At 48.0% G+C, this 14,033-nt stretch overlaps 1 protein-coding gene across 1 annotated transcript in view; it reads left to right on the forward strand.

The window, feature by feature from the left end:
• Window positions 1-14,033, forward strand: part of GSG1L (GSG1 like) — a 163,516-nt gene that overhangs the window by 130,897 nt on the left and 18,586 nt on the right. Inside the window, exon 4 of the mRNA XM_049787815.1 lies at window positions 3,856-3,967. Coding sequence (XP_049643772.1) covers window positions 3,856-3,967 — 112 coding nt within the window. The remainder of the gene's footprint in view (window positions 1-3,855; window positions 3,968-14,033) is intronic.

Here is a 14,033-nt window from a genome sequence, read left to right on the forward strand (position 1 = left end):
GTCTATGTGGACAGACTTCCAGCAGTTCTGGCACACCCCAAAGGGACCGTGTTCCATTGCCCCAGGACAGCGTGGAGACAGTGTGCAGGGGCACGGGGCACTGGTGCCTGCATTGCCCTGGGCTGATTAAGATGCTCTGAGGCAGACCCTCCTCCCTGTGTTTCAGGGGTAGCAGGAGTTTGACCCTGTCTGACCATCCCACCATTTTCCCCACCTTGAAGGCAGCCTAAGACCAGAGAGTTCTAGAAGCACTTGACCCCAAGGCCCTTATTGTCCCCTGCTGCTGCTCCCCACTTCTGCTGGGGACCACCACCTTCCATCTCCCCATAGCCATCACTGCCTCCAACCTTGCCAGACAGACTGGATCGGAAGTCTCTACACAGGGCCCAGAAGGCCATGCGTTGGTACCTAGCATCCCCCATGCTGCTCTTCAAACTTTGTCCTGGGGACTAGCCCCCCTCTGTGCTCTGTCAGGGTCACTTGTTCCAACCCCAGCAGCCTGAGTGTTTGAGCCTGACTCAGATGGGGACACACCTGACGGCCCTCATATCTTCCCCAGGTTCTCTTCATACCTGGCAGGGTTTTTTCAGGGTGCTGCCCTAGAAAGCCACCAGGCCACCCTAAATACTCATCACAGTGCTTCTCCCCTCTGGCATCACTCCCTTTCTGTGCCCCTGTCTTTTCTGCTGATACCCATGTCTCTTCCATCCCCTCTCCCACACATGTGCCATTTCTTACAGTAAACCATTGGACTATCCAATGGAGAAGAGCTGCTAGGGACTCAGAATGTCAATGGGGGACTGGTCAACTCCTCCAGAGGCCAAGAGCCCACTTCCTGCTGCTGCCAGGGTCTCCCAGGATTCCTGAACAAAGTCTCCCCCAGATTGTGTCATGCTTCCTGGGAATTGGCACAGAGAATTCCTTCCCAGATTCCAGCAGAGACAGCCTATTGAGCTTCTAGAACCTTCTCTTCCCTTTTGCCTTCATAGCTGGTGCCAGCTCTTCCCCTTTTCCACAGAGCTTGCTGCTCACCTCAGGGTCCTTTTCTGTCCTCACTCTTACTCCTTCATAGGTGACTTCCCTCACCTGTGCTGAGACCTAGGCCTGGGCTTCCTCCCATGGCCTGGCCTTCCCCAATCTGCTGACCCCTCACTCTGTTTCTCACCCCTAGTCCCTGCCCAGGGGTCACTCCCAGTCCCTGCCCAGGGTTTCTCCTGCCCAAAGGCCTGGTATGGCTCCAGTATTAAAGTCTCAACCATTACTACTAGAACCTTCTCCCACCTGCCACTCCTGTCCTGTGTCCATACACACACTGACCTCTGACTAGAGTAAGCTCAGGTGGACACTCTACTCCCTTGAGCCCCTTCAAACCCCCCAAAGGCTCCTCTCCTCATTTTCCTCAGTTTCTCTGGCACCAGCAGGGCAGGAGGGGTCTGGCCTCTCCTCTGAATGGGAAGCTCTTCCACACTTGTCCCTGGCTCATGTCTCAGCACAAATGAGGGAAGTCTCCTAGGAGGGAGTGACAGTGAGGACAGAAATGGACCCAGGGGCGGGCAGGGAGCATAGTCCTACCCTTCACTTGGGGGTGCGGAATGCAGCCAGTTGAGTCTCCCTTAATGAGTGGGAAATAATCTCTTCTGCTGACTGGGGAGTGGGGAGGGCAAGGACCATGATGCTCGGAGGTGGGTGTGGTGCTGGATGGGTGTGACTCTGGGTGGGTGGGTCTATGGGATAAAGTGTGCCCTATGAATGTGTTGACCCAAGACACTTGCTCTATTGAAAAAACATGCCTTCAGGGTCATCCTTGAGAGGGATTATTTTACCTGCACCCCCAGAATCTCTCAATTGTCTGAGTATATTGTAATTTTCACTTATTGAATTTTCTTAATGCGTGGCCTTTGTGTTTGGGAATGAATGGAATTCAGTGGAGAAATCAATGCTTTTCTAAACCAACAATTTCTAAAATTACTTATTCTGCCAACGGCTGAGTCTGGCTTTCTGCGTCCACAGGGGAGAGGTTTGGGACGGCAACTCTGTTGTTTCCTACTCTGCTTAGGGGTGCTATCAGAACTGTTCTCCTCATCAGGGAGAGAACCTGGATCCTGGTAAGTAACAGATCCAAGCGTCCAGGTGTGTGGAAGTAGCGCTGCAGCCAAGGGTTTGGGGAGAGGGTCTGGTGGGCGGTAGGGGCAGGCGGCAATGTTACTGGTCTCCATGCTCATGCAAGTGCTGGCATGGAGCGGGGAGAGAGAAAGGGAAAGGGAGAAAGAGACAGAGAGAGACAGAAAGACAGAGAGAGTGAGAGAGACAGAGACAGAGAGAGTGAGAGAGACAGAGACAGAGAGGGACAGAGAGAGAGAGACAGAGAATAACAGAGTGAGAGAGTGAGACACAGAGAGACACAGAGAAAGAAACAGAGGCAGGGTGTATGTGTGTGTATGAGAGAGAAAGAGGAGAGAGAGAAAGGAGAGAGAGGAAACATAACAACAATCCAGGAAATAGCCCCAGATTAGCTCAGGATATGGTATGACGGTTCACTGTGGAGGAATAGGAGGACGTGTTCTGGAAGACTCAAATCATCACTCCCTGTGAAATGCTTAGGTTAGATATCAACCTCATCATTCACTAGCATTTGTTCCAAGTGAACCTACAAAACCTAAATGAGTTTAAAGTGCCAGAAGGGAACTTCTCAGCCCTTAAGTCCAGAGCTTTATCACCGACATAGAATGGGCCACTAAACCCTGAGCTGGGAGTCACCCCTGAGCACTCCTGGGTGTGGCCCCTAGTACCAAGTTAGGTTTGTACTGGGTTGCCATACTTGTACCCCCAAAAGGGCTCCACTGCCATGGTCCACCCCAAAAAGTTCCTTTTGGTTTAGGTAGCTGCCGGCACTCTGGACCCCTCTTGGACACTCCTGAAGACTGTCCTCCCTTTAGGGAGAGGGTCTGGAGGGGCCTCCAGAGCTGCCTGGTGCTGCTTCCTTCTCCTGGATATCAAAGTAAAAATCAGAGATTTTTAACCCACGGACCCCAGAAAACCGTCCTTGTTCCACAATCTCAATACGTACCAAGCGAGAGAGACATGGAACCTGTCTCTCTTTCTTCTGGTGTGCCCACTATCGCCACTCTTCTGAAGATTGGTGCAAACCACTCATGAGTTTAGGAGTCCAAAGTGCTGAAAATATGCTTGGCCGCTGCTCTCTGCACATGACCTATGGACACCCAGCGGGGGTCAGCAAAGCAGCCACTCTCTCTGGATCTTGCCTGCTTCCTGGAGCAAAGTGACTTCAGGACTGTAGGAACAGATTGGCATGTTCGACCCCCAGCATCACATCAGGAGTGACCCCTGACCTCTGCTGGTTGTGACCTAAAAGCAATCAATCAAGTGACTTTGAGGTTGGTGGTGGTGGTGGTGGTGCTAGAATCTCCACTCAGACCTTAGTCAGATTCTCAGGTATTGCTCAGGTCCTGTGCAGCTGGGGATTATCAAGGCCCTGGCTGTGCTCAGGTCCATCTGACTCATACCTTGTGATTGCTAGGGATGATGCTGTCACTCTTGTAATGTCTCTCTGGCCTCTGTAAATAAAGCTTTATTGGCACATGCTCCTCTGCTTTGGTGCCTCAAGAAGAAAGTTGCCGCCACAAGGACAGAGTGCCACAGACCCTGTACACTTTGCTTTTCTGCCCCTTCTTAATTTATCTGCCCTCTAGGTTCTGGCAGAATCTCTGCAGGGCCCCTGCTGCTCTTGGGCCACCCCCTGTCCTCTGATCCCCACTGACCCTCCTCTCCATCCCGCCAGTATCCAAAGTGGGCTGTGGGGTGCCCCTTGCTGATGCCTGGCTCTACTCCCCACAGGCCTCCTGGGCATGGTGGCCCACATGATGTACACGCAGGTGTTCCAGGTCACCGTGAGCCTCGGCCCTGAGGACTGGAGACCCCACTCCTGGGACTACGGGTGGTCTTTCTGGTAAGTGACCTTCTGGGCATCCTCCACTGGTGGGGGTGTGGTTCCATCTTGGTAGGGGCAAGGAGAGCAGAAAAGCCCTGAAGGGGCCCAGTAAAGGGGCCCCAAACACTGCCCAGGTGGGTCCAGGCAGCCCTGAACTGAGAATGGCTGCTCGCCAGAAGGTGAATCATTGCTGGACAATTCTGTGACTTGGGGAATGAGAGACAGTGCTGCAGCTGAAGGGAGATACAGGCAAACTGTGGAGATAGTGGGTACTCTTAGGAAGAAGAGATATGAGGAGGGACCTGGGACAGAGAGTAGGGGACAGCCCCTCAAAGCACAGCACAGGCAAGCAAGGGGGACTTGCCTATGAAGATTGAGACTGTGCTCCCACAAACAAGACTGTGTGTGCTGGTTTAGGGAACACATGGTAGAGGGCTCAGGCAAGAGGACCCAGAAGATGTCACCACAGAGAAGCCTCCTGTGTCAGTGACAGTGATACTGGCACACACCAGCTCCATGAGTAGAGAAAACACTGCTATGGGCTCAGGGTAGGTTTGACCCAGTTGCCAAGCATCAGGGCTCACAAATGGGGTCCCTGGGGGGGTCTCTGGAGCAGGGTCCTCTCAGCAGGTAGGATCCGGCTGACATCAGTGCTGCTTTCTCCACAGGGTGGCATGCAGAGGGCAGCTCAGGCTCCCAGCTTAGGTCTCCTCTCCTTGGGACTTGTCACCTCTGAACGGGGTTGGCAGACACCTGGATTCAGCATGGTCAGGCCCGCGTCCGTCCCTAGGTCAGAGTCATTTCTCTCTGGGATGGACAGGGAGACAGGGAGTCAGTGTCCAGGCTTGGTACACTTGATGCCCTGAAGGGCACCTCTGACTGGGGGACAGCTGGGAAGCACTGACCTTCCTGACCCTCCCAAGGCTTAGCAACGGGCAGTAACCAGGAACGAGTCTGCAGAGAGACCCCGGAGGTTCTTCCCTGCCCAGGGTCCCCCAGCCTAAATGTGGAAAGCGCTGAACACTCCTCCCACAGGCACTTGAGTGTTCTATCCTGGAGCCAGCCTGGAGCATAGTGAGCTGGAGTGACCCTGGAGTCTCACCTTCCCCAGAACCTGAGTCCTGCCTGCCACTGACCCTCCTGAGGGACTGTTCCTACACTGACCCTCCTGCAGAACCATCCTAGTACTGACCCTCCCACAGGACTATCCAGACATTGACCCTCCAGCAGTACAACTCCCCCCACCCCCGAGAACTCGGTTCCGTCTGGCTTATTTACAGGCGGCCCCACCACTGCAGCCCCTATTAGGGCTGATCCATTTCTCCTTGTCACGGAGCCTGTGAGATGGATCAGGCCCATTTTTCATCCCTTGCATCTGGGGCCTCGCCCGGTCTGTGCACTGTCATCTCTCTTGTTTCATATGTGTGAAGCCATTCGTCAAATTTCTGTTCCCAGAATCTCCCTGGCCAGTCCCTGTCTAGGACAGGGAGTGGCGCTTCAGGCAGGATGCAGAGTCTTTGTCGGGTGGACAGGCAACAGGAAACAGGGGTACGGGGTGTCTTCTCACCCTGAAACCCTGGGCTGGGGATGGGGCAGCCTCTGGGGAGCCCACCTGACCCGGGCCCTCCCAGGCATGGCTGTGTTCCTGCCATGCTGGGTCTTGGGGTCCTCAGCTGTAAAGTGGGTCTCTTTGTTTCTGTCTCCCACAAATGCTGTAGTAGTTCTCCTTAGATGCAAATCACAGCAGCCTCCAAATGTTGGCTTCAAATATAAATTTTTAAAGACCCCCAGGGGTCTCAAACTCAATTTACCTGGGGGACGCAGGAGGCAAAGTCGGGGTGATCCTTGAGTGCAAAGTCAGTAGTAAGCCTTGAACATTGGGGGGTGTGACCCAAACAACTAAAACAAAACAAAACAAAAAAAGATTCCTCTAGGACAGGGCCACAAAATGTTGTACGGAGGGCCGCAAAGGGCCCGTGGGCCACGAGTTTGAGACCCCTGCCTAGGGGCTTGGGTGGGTTGGTGCATTTGAGCTGCTTGGGGGTTTTGAGGTGTCCCTTAGTGTGCCAACCATGTGCTACATGCATGCATGCCCCTCACATGCTGCCCTTTTGCTTCTACCTATCACCCCAAATGAGGGAAGGAGCAGCACATGCTGCCCTGAGTCCTGAGCTGAGCTGGGGGTGAGGAGGAAGAGGGGACCACGCAAGCTCACTTGCTAGGGCGAGGGCTACATACAGAGAATATGCAAAGGTTGGTGGTAGCTGTGAGTGAGACATGGGAAACAGCGGTCACCAAGAAGCCCCAAGCAGTCCACATGCCTTACCTGTTCCTTACCTGTACACCCCTGGCCCCCACTCTTTCTGCCTGCTCTGGACTCTGGCCCCTTCCTGCCTGTCACTGGCCCTCCTACCCTGGTCTCTGTTCTCTTTTGTCACCTCTTTTGGGGTGCAGGCCTTGGGTGGATCTGCCTGTGACCTTGGATAGGGGGTCAGCAACTCACAGCAGGGACAGGGCTGGCTCAGAAAGGGCCAGGCCAGCAAGTGGCCCTAAGGGGCCCTTCCTGCAACCCCCCACATTTCTTAATTGACAGAGGAAAACCTAGATGTGAAAATAGAGGTTTGGACTCTGACCACGTTTGGAGGCCTCCATGCCCTGGTGATGGGCCAAGGGCAGTGGGTCGCTGACACTGACTTAACATTGGATTGTTGCAACCCTGTTAGCCGGGCTGGGCTCTACTGCTTACTCACAGACCTCCCAACACCCACTGGGTCTAGAGGAATCAATTTTGGGACATGTGAGGGGCGATGCCCACTGTAAGTCATCCTGGAGGAGTGACTAGCAGGAAGTCATTGTCTCCCCTGCCTCACACATGCTCAAAGAGGAGGCTGGGGAACAGCCATGGGTCCTCAACACAAAGAGTAAACCCCAGCTAAGCGTTATCTACTCTCGGAGCACACACAGACACAGCCACGCCTTTTACAGAATCAAAGCCCAGAGTCACACATCAAGAGAGAAGTCAGTGGTCAGGACCTAGGGAAAAGCCTCTCCAGGGTTCTGGGCCCACGTGTGTGGAAGTGGCAGTCCTGCTCCTTCTGTCCCTTCCCCTTTTCAGACTCATGAACTGATGGATGCAGCAGATACTCTGCATCCTGGGTTCCCTGTTATGGCTGATACTATGGCACCCTGGTATGGCTGGCATTATAGCACCTGGTGTGGTTGGGATTGTGGAGCCTGCTGTGGCTGGCATTGCAGTACCTGCTAGGTTGGCATTGCGGTACCTGCTGTGGCTGGCATGCAGCACTGGTCCCAGCAGGAGGGGGTCTCCTGGCACTGCTGTGTACTGGGCAGGCAGCCCATACTCTGCTCTCCTAAGACTGTGACTCGGCCTTCTGTGCTCTCATCCGAGCAGCCCACTAGGATTCCTGCCCTCAGTTCCATATTTTAGGACATTGGGGGGGGGGCAGGAGGCCTCAAGGTTTTTCTAAGAGGCTGCCCCAGCATCCTCCTGCTTTCTGCAGCCTGAATGACTGCAGCGACAGCTACTGAAAACGCTAGCACCCTCCTTCTCCTGCCTGCAGTGTCCACTTTGCTTTTTGGCTCCCCGAATTAGGCCAGCCACCTACATCCCTCCCCACCTGGCTCAGCAGTGTAGGCTGAAAATGTAGCAGAAGCCTGGCACTGGCTTTTCTGGTGTCTGTCCCTGTGTGAAGGGGAGGGACACAGAGAAGGGGAACCCTTGAAAGCAACTGGAGACCCTCACCATTAAAGCCCCAGCAGCTCTTTGTAGATTTAGTTTCTTTGTTTTCATTTTATCAGTGTTTCTCTGCACTGCCAATGTTTAATGAGCACCTACTAGGTGCCAACCCAGCACAAGGTGCCAGGAACACAACAGTGAACAAAACAAAGCTTCTGTTTGGTGACTGGCTTTCTGGAGTGTGTGGGACACAGTCCAGACCGTCAGAAACAAACGACAAGGACTTTGTTGCTGCAAAGATGGAACAGACACTTCCGCTGTGTCCCCTGCCCAGAACGTTCAGGACCCCAGATGCAACACATAAAAAGCAGAGTAGGACTAGGACCAGCAAAAACACATCAGCGAGCGCTTGGCATCTTAATTCTCCCTGATGTGAGCTAAAGAAATCAGAAAATGGATCCAGAGGGGTAGTACAAGGAGGAGGCATTGTATTGCAAACCATTGACTGAGGTTCAGTTTATGGCACCCCATTTGACTTTCCAAATCCACCAGGAGTGATCCCTGAGTGCAGAACCAGGAGTAACTCCTGAGCATTGCCAGATATTCCCCCTCTCCTGGCAAATAAACAGAGTCAGAAACTCAGAAATGTCAATGAGTATACACCAAACCAAATAATAGCTCACCGCAAAGCACAGTGCAATTTCGCTCTCTGCCATGGCCCTAGGTTCCAAAATGGAGGTGACCCAGCAATAGGGGCAGAATAGAAGGTGACACTGGGACAGTGGTGGAGGGTTTGGGGCATTGTGGAGGTGACTGAGGGGTAGTTACCTCAAGACACACATGCCAACGCATTTACAACCATGTTGCCTAAAAGGCAATAAAAGAGAATTTCAAAATATATTAAAAATTGGGCCCGGAGAAATAGCACAGTGGCATTTGCCTTGCAAGCAGCTGATCCAGGACCAAAGGTGGTTGGTTCGAATCCCAGTGTCCCATATGGTCCCCCGTGCCTGCCAGGAGCTATTTCTGAGCAGACAGCCAGGAGTAACCCCTGAGCAATGCTGGGTGTGACCCAAAAACCAAATATATATATATATATATATATATATATATATATATATATATTAAAAATTAATCATGGGGCCGGAGAGAAAGCATGGAGGTAAGGCGTTTGCTTCTCATGCAGAAGGATGGTGGTTTGAATCCCAGCATCCCATATGGTCCCCTGTGCCTGTCAGAGGCGATTTCTGAGCATAGAGCCAGGAGTAACCCCTGAGCGCTGAGGGTGTGACCCAAAAACAAACAAAACAAACAAACGAACAAAAAACAAAAAATTAATCAAAGTCTGCTTCTGTGACCAAAGGACTAGGAAAGGGTTTCTTACCAAGATAGAACACTTTGGGTAATAACCAGGGTTCAACCTTGAGTATGGATTAATTCCAGGCACCCAGGTTTAATTCCAGGCAGCACATCCAGTCCGCTGAATACCTGATTCCTTAGCACAGGGCCAGGAGTAAGTCCTGCGCACCGCTGGGTGTGGCCCTCCAAAAAAGCAAACAAGCAAGAAAAAGTGAATTCCAGCCTCTGCAACACAGGAAGAGGGAAAAGCCCGGGTTCCACCATGGGCTGGAATGAGGCAATACAGCTGCTAGGATGGTGCCTGAGGAGGTGCCTGAGTGAGGGTAACCTCACTCCTGCAGTGACAAGTCCCAAATCCTGAGTTCCAGACAGTCACATGAAGACTCTGGGCTCCCACTCCAGCAGGCACCCGCCCTCTCTGCTGGGGACTCCAGGGAGACATCAAGAGCCAGAATTCCCAGCACTGCCAGTGGTCATAGGGCATCATGATGACATGCACTGTGGGGAACAGAAAAGAGACAGCCCTGTCCTGTCACTCAGTGTCACAGTCTCAGAAGCCAAAGGGGATAGAACTTCCATAGCTGCTCTGGAGCAACCAAGTGTCTCTCTACCATGAATCAAGTTGGGGTCCTAGGAGCAATGAGGCAGATATATCTCTTCTCCAGCTCCAGCAGGGGACTGACCATGATCCAGAGTCTCCTTAAAAATACCCTGACTATCAAGTCTGCAACTGAACATACCCATTGCACCAAGATCAGGGAGATCTCAGCTGAAATTAAAAAAGGACAATAAAGTAGATCACAATATTGAACAAAAGCTGGTTTATAAGATTTATAAACCATTGCCATAAAACATTATAGCAAATAATTGTAAATTATTTTTTGAAAACAAATAAGAAACAAAAAAGCCACAGGAAATAAAACTAAAAGTTCCAGGAAAGAAATAGAAAAATTTCAGAAAGATCTAGAAGATATAAATAAGAAATAAATATACATGGGAGAGTTGACAAATAAAATATCTAAAATTAAAAATTCAGGCCAAGGTTTTTATGGCTCATCCCTGGCACTATATACTTCTTGCAATATTGCTGAAAGTGGTGGTTCGAGAGACTCCCAACCACTATTGGGGTATCCCTAGTGATATTCATCATTGCATGATTCAAGCAGCTCTGCATCCTTGATCCTTACCATCAAATAAATGATTCGAGTTGGCCAATAATAATTGGGAGTCATTTTCTTTTCTTTTTCTTTTCTTTTTTTTTTTTTTTTTTAGTTTTGGGATCACACCTGGTGCTGCTCAGGGCTTACTCCTGGCTCTACACTCAGAAATCATTCCTGGCAGGCTCCAGGGACTATATGGGATGCCGGGATTCAAACCACCATCCTTCTGCATGCAAGGCAAACACCTTGCCTGCATGCTATCTCTCTGGCCCTTGGGAGTCATTTTCTAAGCATTACTTGGAGTTGTCCCTCCACCCCTCCAAAGTCCTCAGTGAATGAATTTAACAATAGAATAGAGAGGACAAAAGAAAACCTCAGTAGATGTGAAGATAACACATAAAACCTATCCAATATGGATTAGATTTCTTTTAAAAATGCTATCTTTCTGGCCCTTGGGAGTCATTTTCTAAGCATTACTTGGAGTTGTCCCTCCACCCCTCCACCCTTCCAAAGTCCTCAGTGAATGAATTTAACAATGGAATAGAGAGGACAAAAGAAAACCTCAGTAGATGTGAAGATAACACATAAAACCTATCCAATATGGAGTAGATTTCTTTTAAAAATGAAGAGAGCCTGAGGAATATAATCAAAGAACTGAGGTCTAACTAAAGAGGGGCTAAAAGGGGCTCAAAATACAGTGTTAAAAATTTCCAAATGGGGCTGGAGAGATAGCATGGAGGTAAGGCGTTTGCCTTTCATGCAGGTGGTCATCGGTTCGAATCCTGGCGTCCCATATGGTCCCCCATGCCTGCCAGGAGCAATTTCTGAGCCTGGAGCCAGGAATAACCCCTGAGCACTTCTGGGTGTGACCCAAAAACCACAAAAAAAAAAAATCCAAAAGTTTTAGAAGACATAAACCTATAGAATTAAGAAACTGGGTGAATATTCATGTAAGATAAATCCCAAGAAATTCACACCATTATGTGAATTGTGTGAATTCAAAGCCAGGCTTTGAAAAACTAAAGTTTAAGGAGTCCTGAAAACAATAGAGAGAAAGAATAACTAGCCTGGAGAAGAATGTTGAAATGAGAATGAATTTTTCCATCAGAAACTGTGGAGTCTGAAGGAAAGGTACATGTAATGAAAATGGTCAACTCAGAAATCTATACCCAGCAAAATGATTCTTCAAGAGAAGGAAGGAGAAATAATGACTTTCATAGAGGAAGGAAGGCCACAAACATTTGCTGACAGCAAACCTGTCCCAGAGGAGTGACTAAAAGAAATTATCCTGGAGAAAATAATTATTTATTGTAATATTATAATATCTATTATTTTTGCTTTGTGGCTATATCCAGTGGTTGTCAGTGTTTACTCTTGGTTCTGCAATCCTGAAGGGGCTCAGGATACCATATGAGGTTCCAGGTATGGAATTCAAGTAGACCATGTACAAAGCAAGTGCCCTTCCTTCTCTACTATTGCTCCAATCCCTTAGAAAAAGTTTTTAGATCGTGCACTTTCTGGTGGACCAGCCAATGATATGAAGCTTATCACAATGAATCAATGAATAGTGAATGCAGTTAGAGAAATAACTGTAAATAACTGTAAAATCACCCTACACGCTGTATCTTCAATCCCAGGTAAACAAGTCTTAATCAGGATCGAGCATGAAATAATCCAAACTAGGCTGAGGGTGAAACACATCTAGTCTGGCAGTCTTCTACCTTGTATCTCCCCCAGTCTGCCTGTCAGAACTGTTTTTAATGAATAGAGAAACCACCCCCAGGTGGGGCAGTAAGTACTTAGTAAGGATAGATTTATAGCTCAGGCTATCCTGAGCCTGACCCGCCTTGATTTTGGGTGAAACTAAATTGTAAACAAACAGATACAAAGAAATCAGGGATGATCTTTGTTTTAGATAAAATAAGGTGTAACCCAACAAACTACATTAGCAACTATCATGATAATGGTAGTGAATGAGAAAAATAGAATGCCTGTCTCTAAGACAGGCAGGGGGTGGGGGGATGAGGAAGATCGGGGTATTGGTGGCAATAAGGTTGCATTAGTGAAGGAACGTGTACTTTTTATGACTGAAACCTAACTACAAACATGTTTGTAATCATGGTGCTTAAACAAAGATATTTATTTTTATTTTATTTTATTTTTTTGGTTTTTGGGCCGCACCTGGCAGTGCTCAGGGGTTACTTCCTGGCTGTCTGCTCAGAAATAGCTCCTGGCAGGCACAGGGGACCATATGGGACACTGGGATTCAAACCAACCACCTTTGGTCCTGAATCGGCTGCTTGCAAGGCAAACACCACTGTGCTTCTCTCCAGGCCCAAACAAAGATATTATTAAAAGAAACCTTGAATAAAAAAAAAAACAGTTTTTATAGTCATAGAATCATGATCATTATGGAAGAAAAGTTTTACTTTTCTTCTTGCAATTTTTTTTTTTTTTTTGGTTTTTGGTTTTTGGGCCACACCCGGTGGTGCTCAGGGGTTACTCCTGGCTGTCTGCTCAGAAATAGCTCCTGGCAGGCACAGGGGACCATATGGGATACCGGGATTCGAACCAACCACCTTTGGTCCTGGATCGGCTGCTTGCAAGGCAAACACCGCTGTTCTATCTCTCTGGGTCCTCTTCTTGCAATTTTTAAGTTTGTTTGATACTTAGAGCAAACACTGTAAAGATTTGATTGAAAAAACATTTAAGACAATTATTACTATAGGAAGGTAAAGGGATATATATATATATGGAAATGGCATTATCATAGGAATTAATGTTAAAAAGATTTGACAAAATTTAACATTCACTCATGATTGAAAAAATCATTGTCAGAAATCTAAGAATAAAGGGAAACTTCCTTAACCTGGTAAAGTACATGTGCAGTCAACATTATATTGAATGGCAAAAAATTGAATGTATTTTCTGAGATTGAGAATATCATTTTTATTCAGCACAGTGCTAGAAATTCTTGCTAGCACTATATTGAAATGAAAAGAAATAAAAGACTGAAGAAAAAAGACATATTTTCTCTATAAGTATTTGAAGATGGTATTGGAAAAATCCAAGGTGTCTACAGAAAAAAAAAACTATATCTAATAAATGTGTTCATTATAGTATTAGAGTAGAAAATACAAAATCAGTCAAAGAGATAGCCCACTGGGCTGTAGCATATGCTGTGTGTGCAGAAGAACTGACTTTGATCCCTGGTACCACATAGTCTCCAAACACCACTAGAGCCATCCTAAAGCACTAAACACTATCAAGCTTGGTGTGACTCAGAAACAATCAAAATCCCCCAAAACCAAACACACAAATCAATTTTATTTGTATATGCTAGCAACGAATACTTGGCCAACAAAATAAAAAATTTAGCACCATTTGCACTTAAAAAAACAAATACTTGGTACATAAAGCTAACAAAGTATTTATAGGATTTATATGCCATAAAATGCCAGTGAAAGAAACTAGAGAATAAAATATTATAGAGATATAGACTATGTTCATGGTAAACAGTTTTTTTCATGTTGGTTGATACATAGGTTTAATGGGATTCTTATCCAATTATTAGAATATTTCTTTCATAATAATATGATTTCTATATATATAAAGAAATAAAAGGAAATTTGAATAATTAAAACAATTGGTAAAAAAATGCAATAAGGGGGCCGGAGAGATAGCATGGAGGTAAGGCATTTGCCTTATATGCAGAAGGTTGGTGGTTCGAATCCTGGCATCCCATATGGTCTCCTGAGCCTGCCAGGAGCGATTTCTGAGCATAGAGCCAGGAGTGACTCCTGAGCACTGCAGAGTGTGACCCAAAAACCAAAAACCAAAAAAAAAAAAAAATACAATGAAAGGAATT

This window comes from Suncus etruscus, chromosome 15 (assembly GCF_024139225.1).
Source record: "Suncus etruscus isolate mSunEtr1 chromosome 15, mSunEtr1.pri.cur, whole genome shotgun sequence".
Lineage (NCBI taxonomy): Eukaryota > Metazoa > Chordata > Mammalia > Eulipotyphla > Soricidae > Suncus > Suncus etruscus.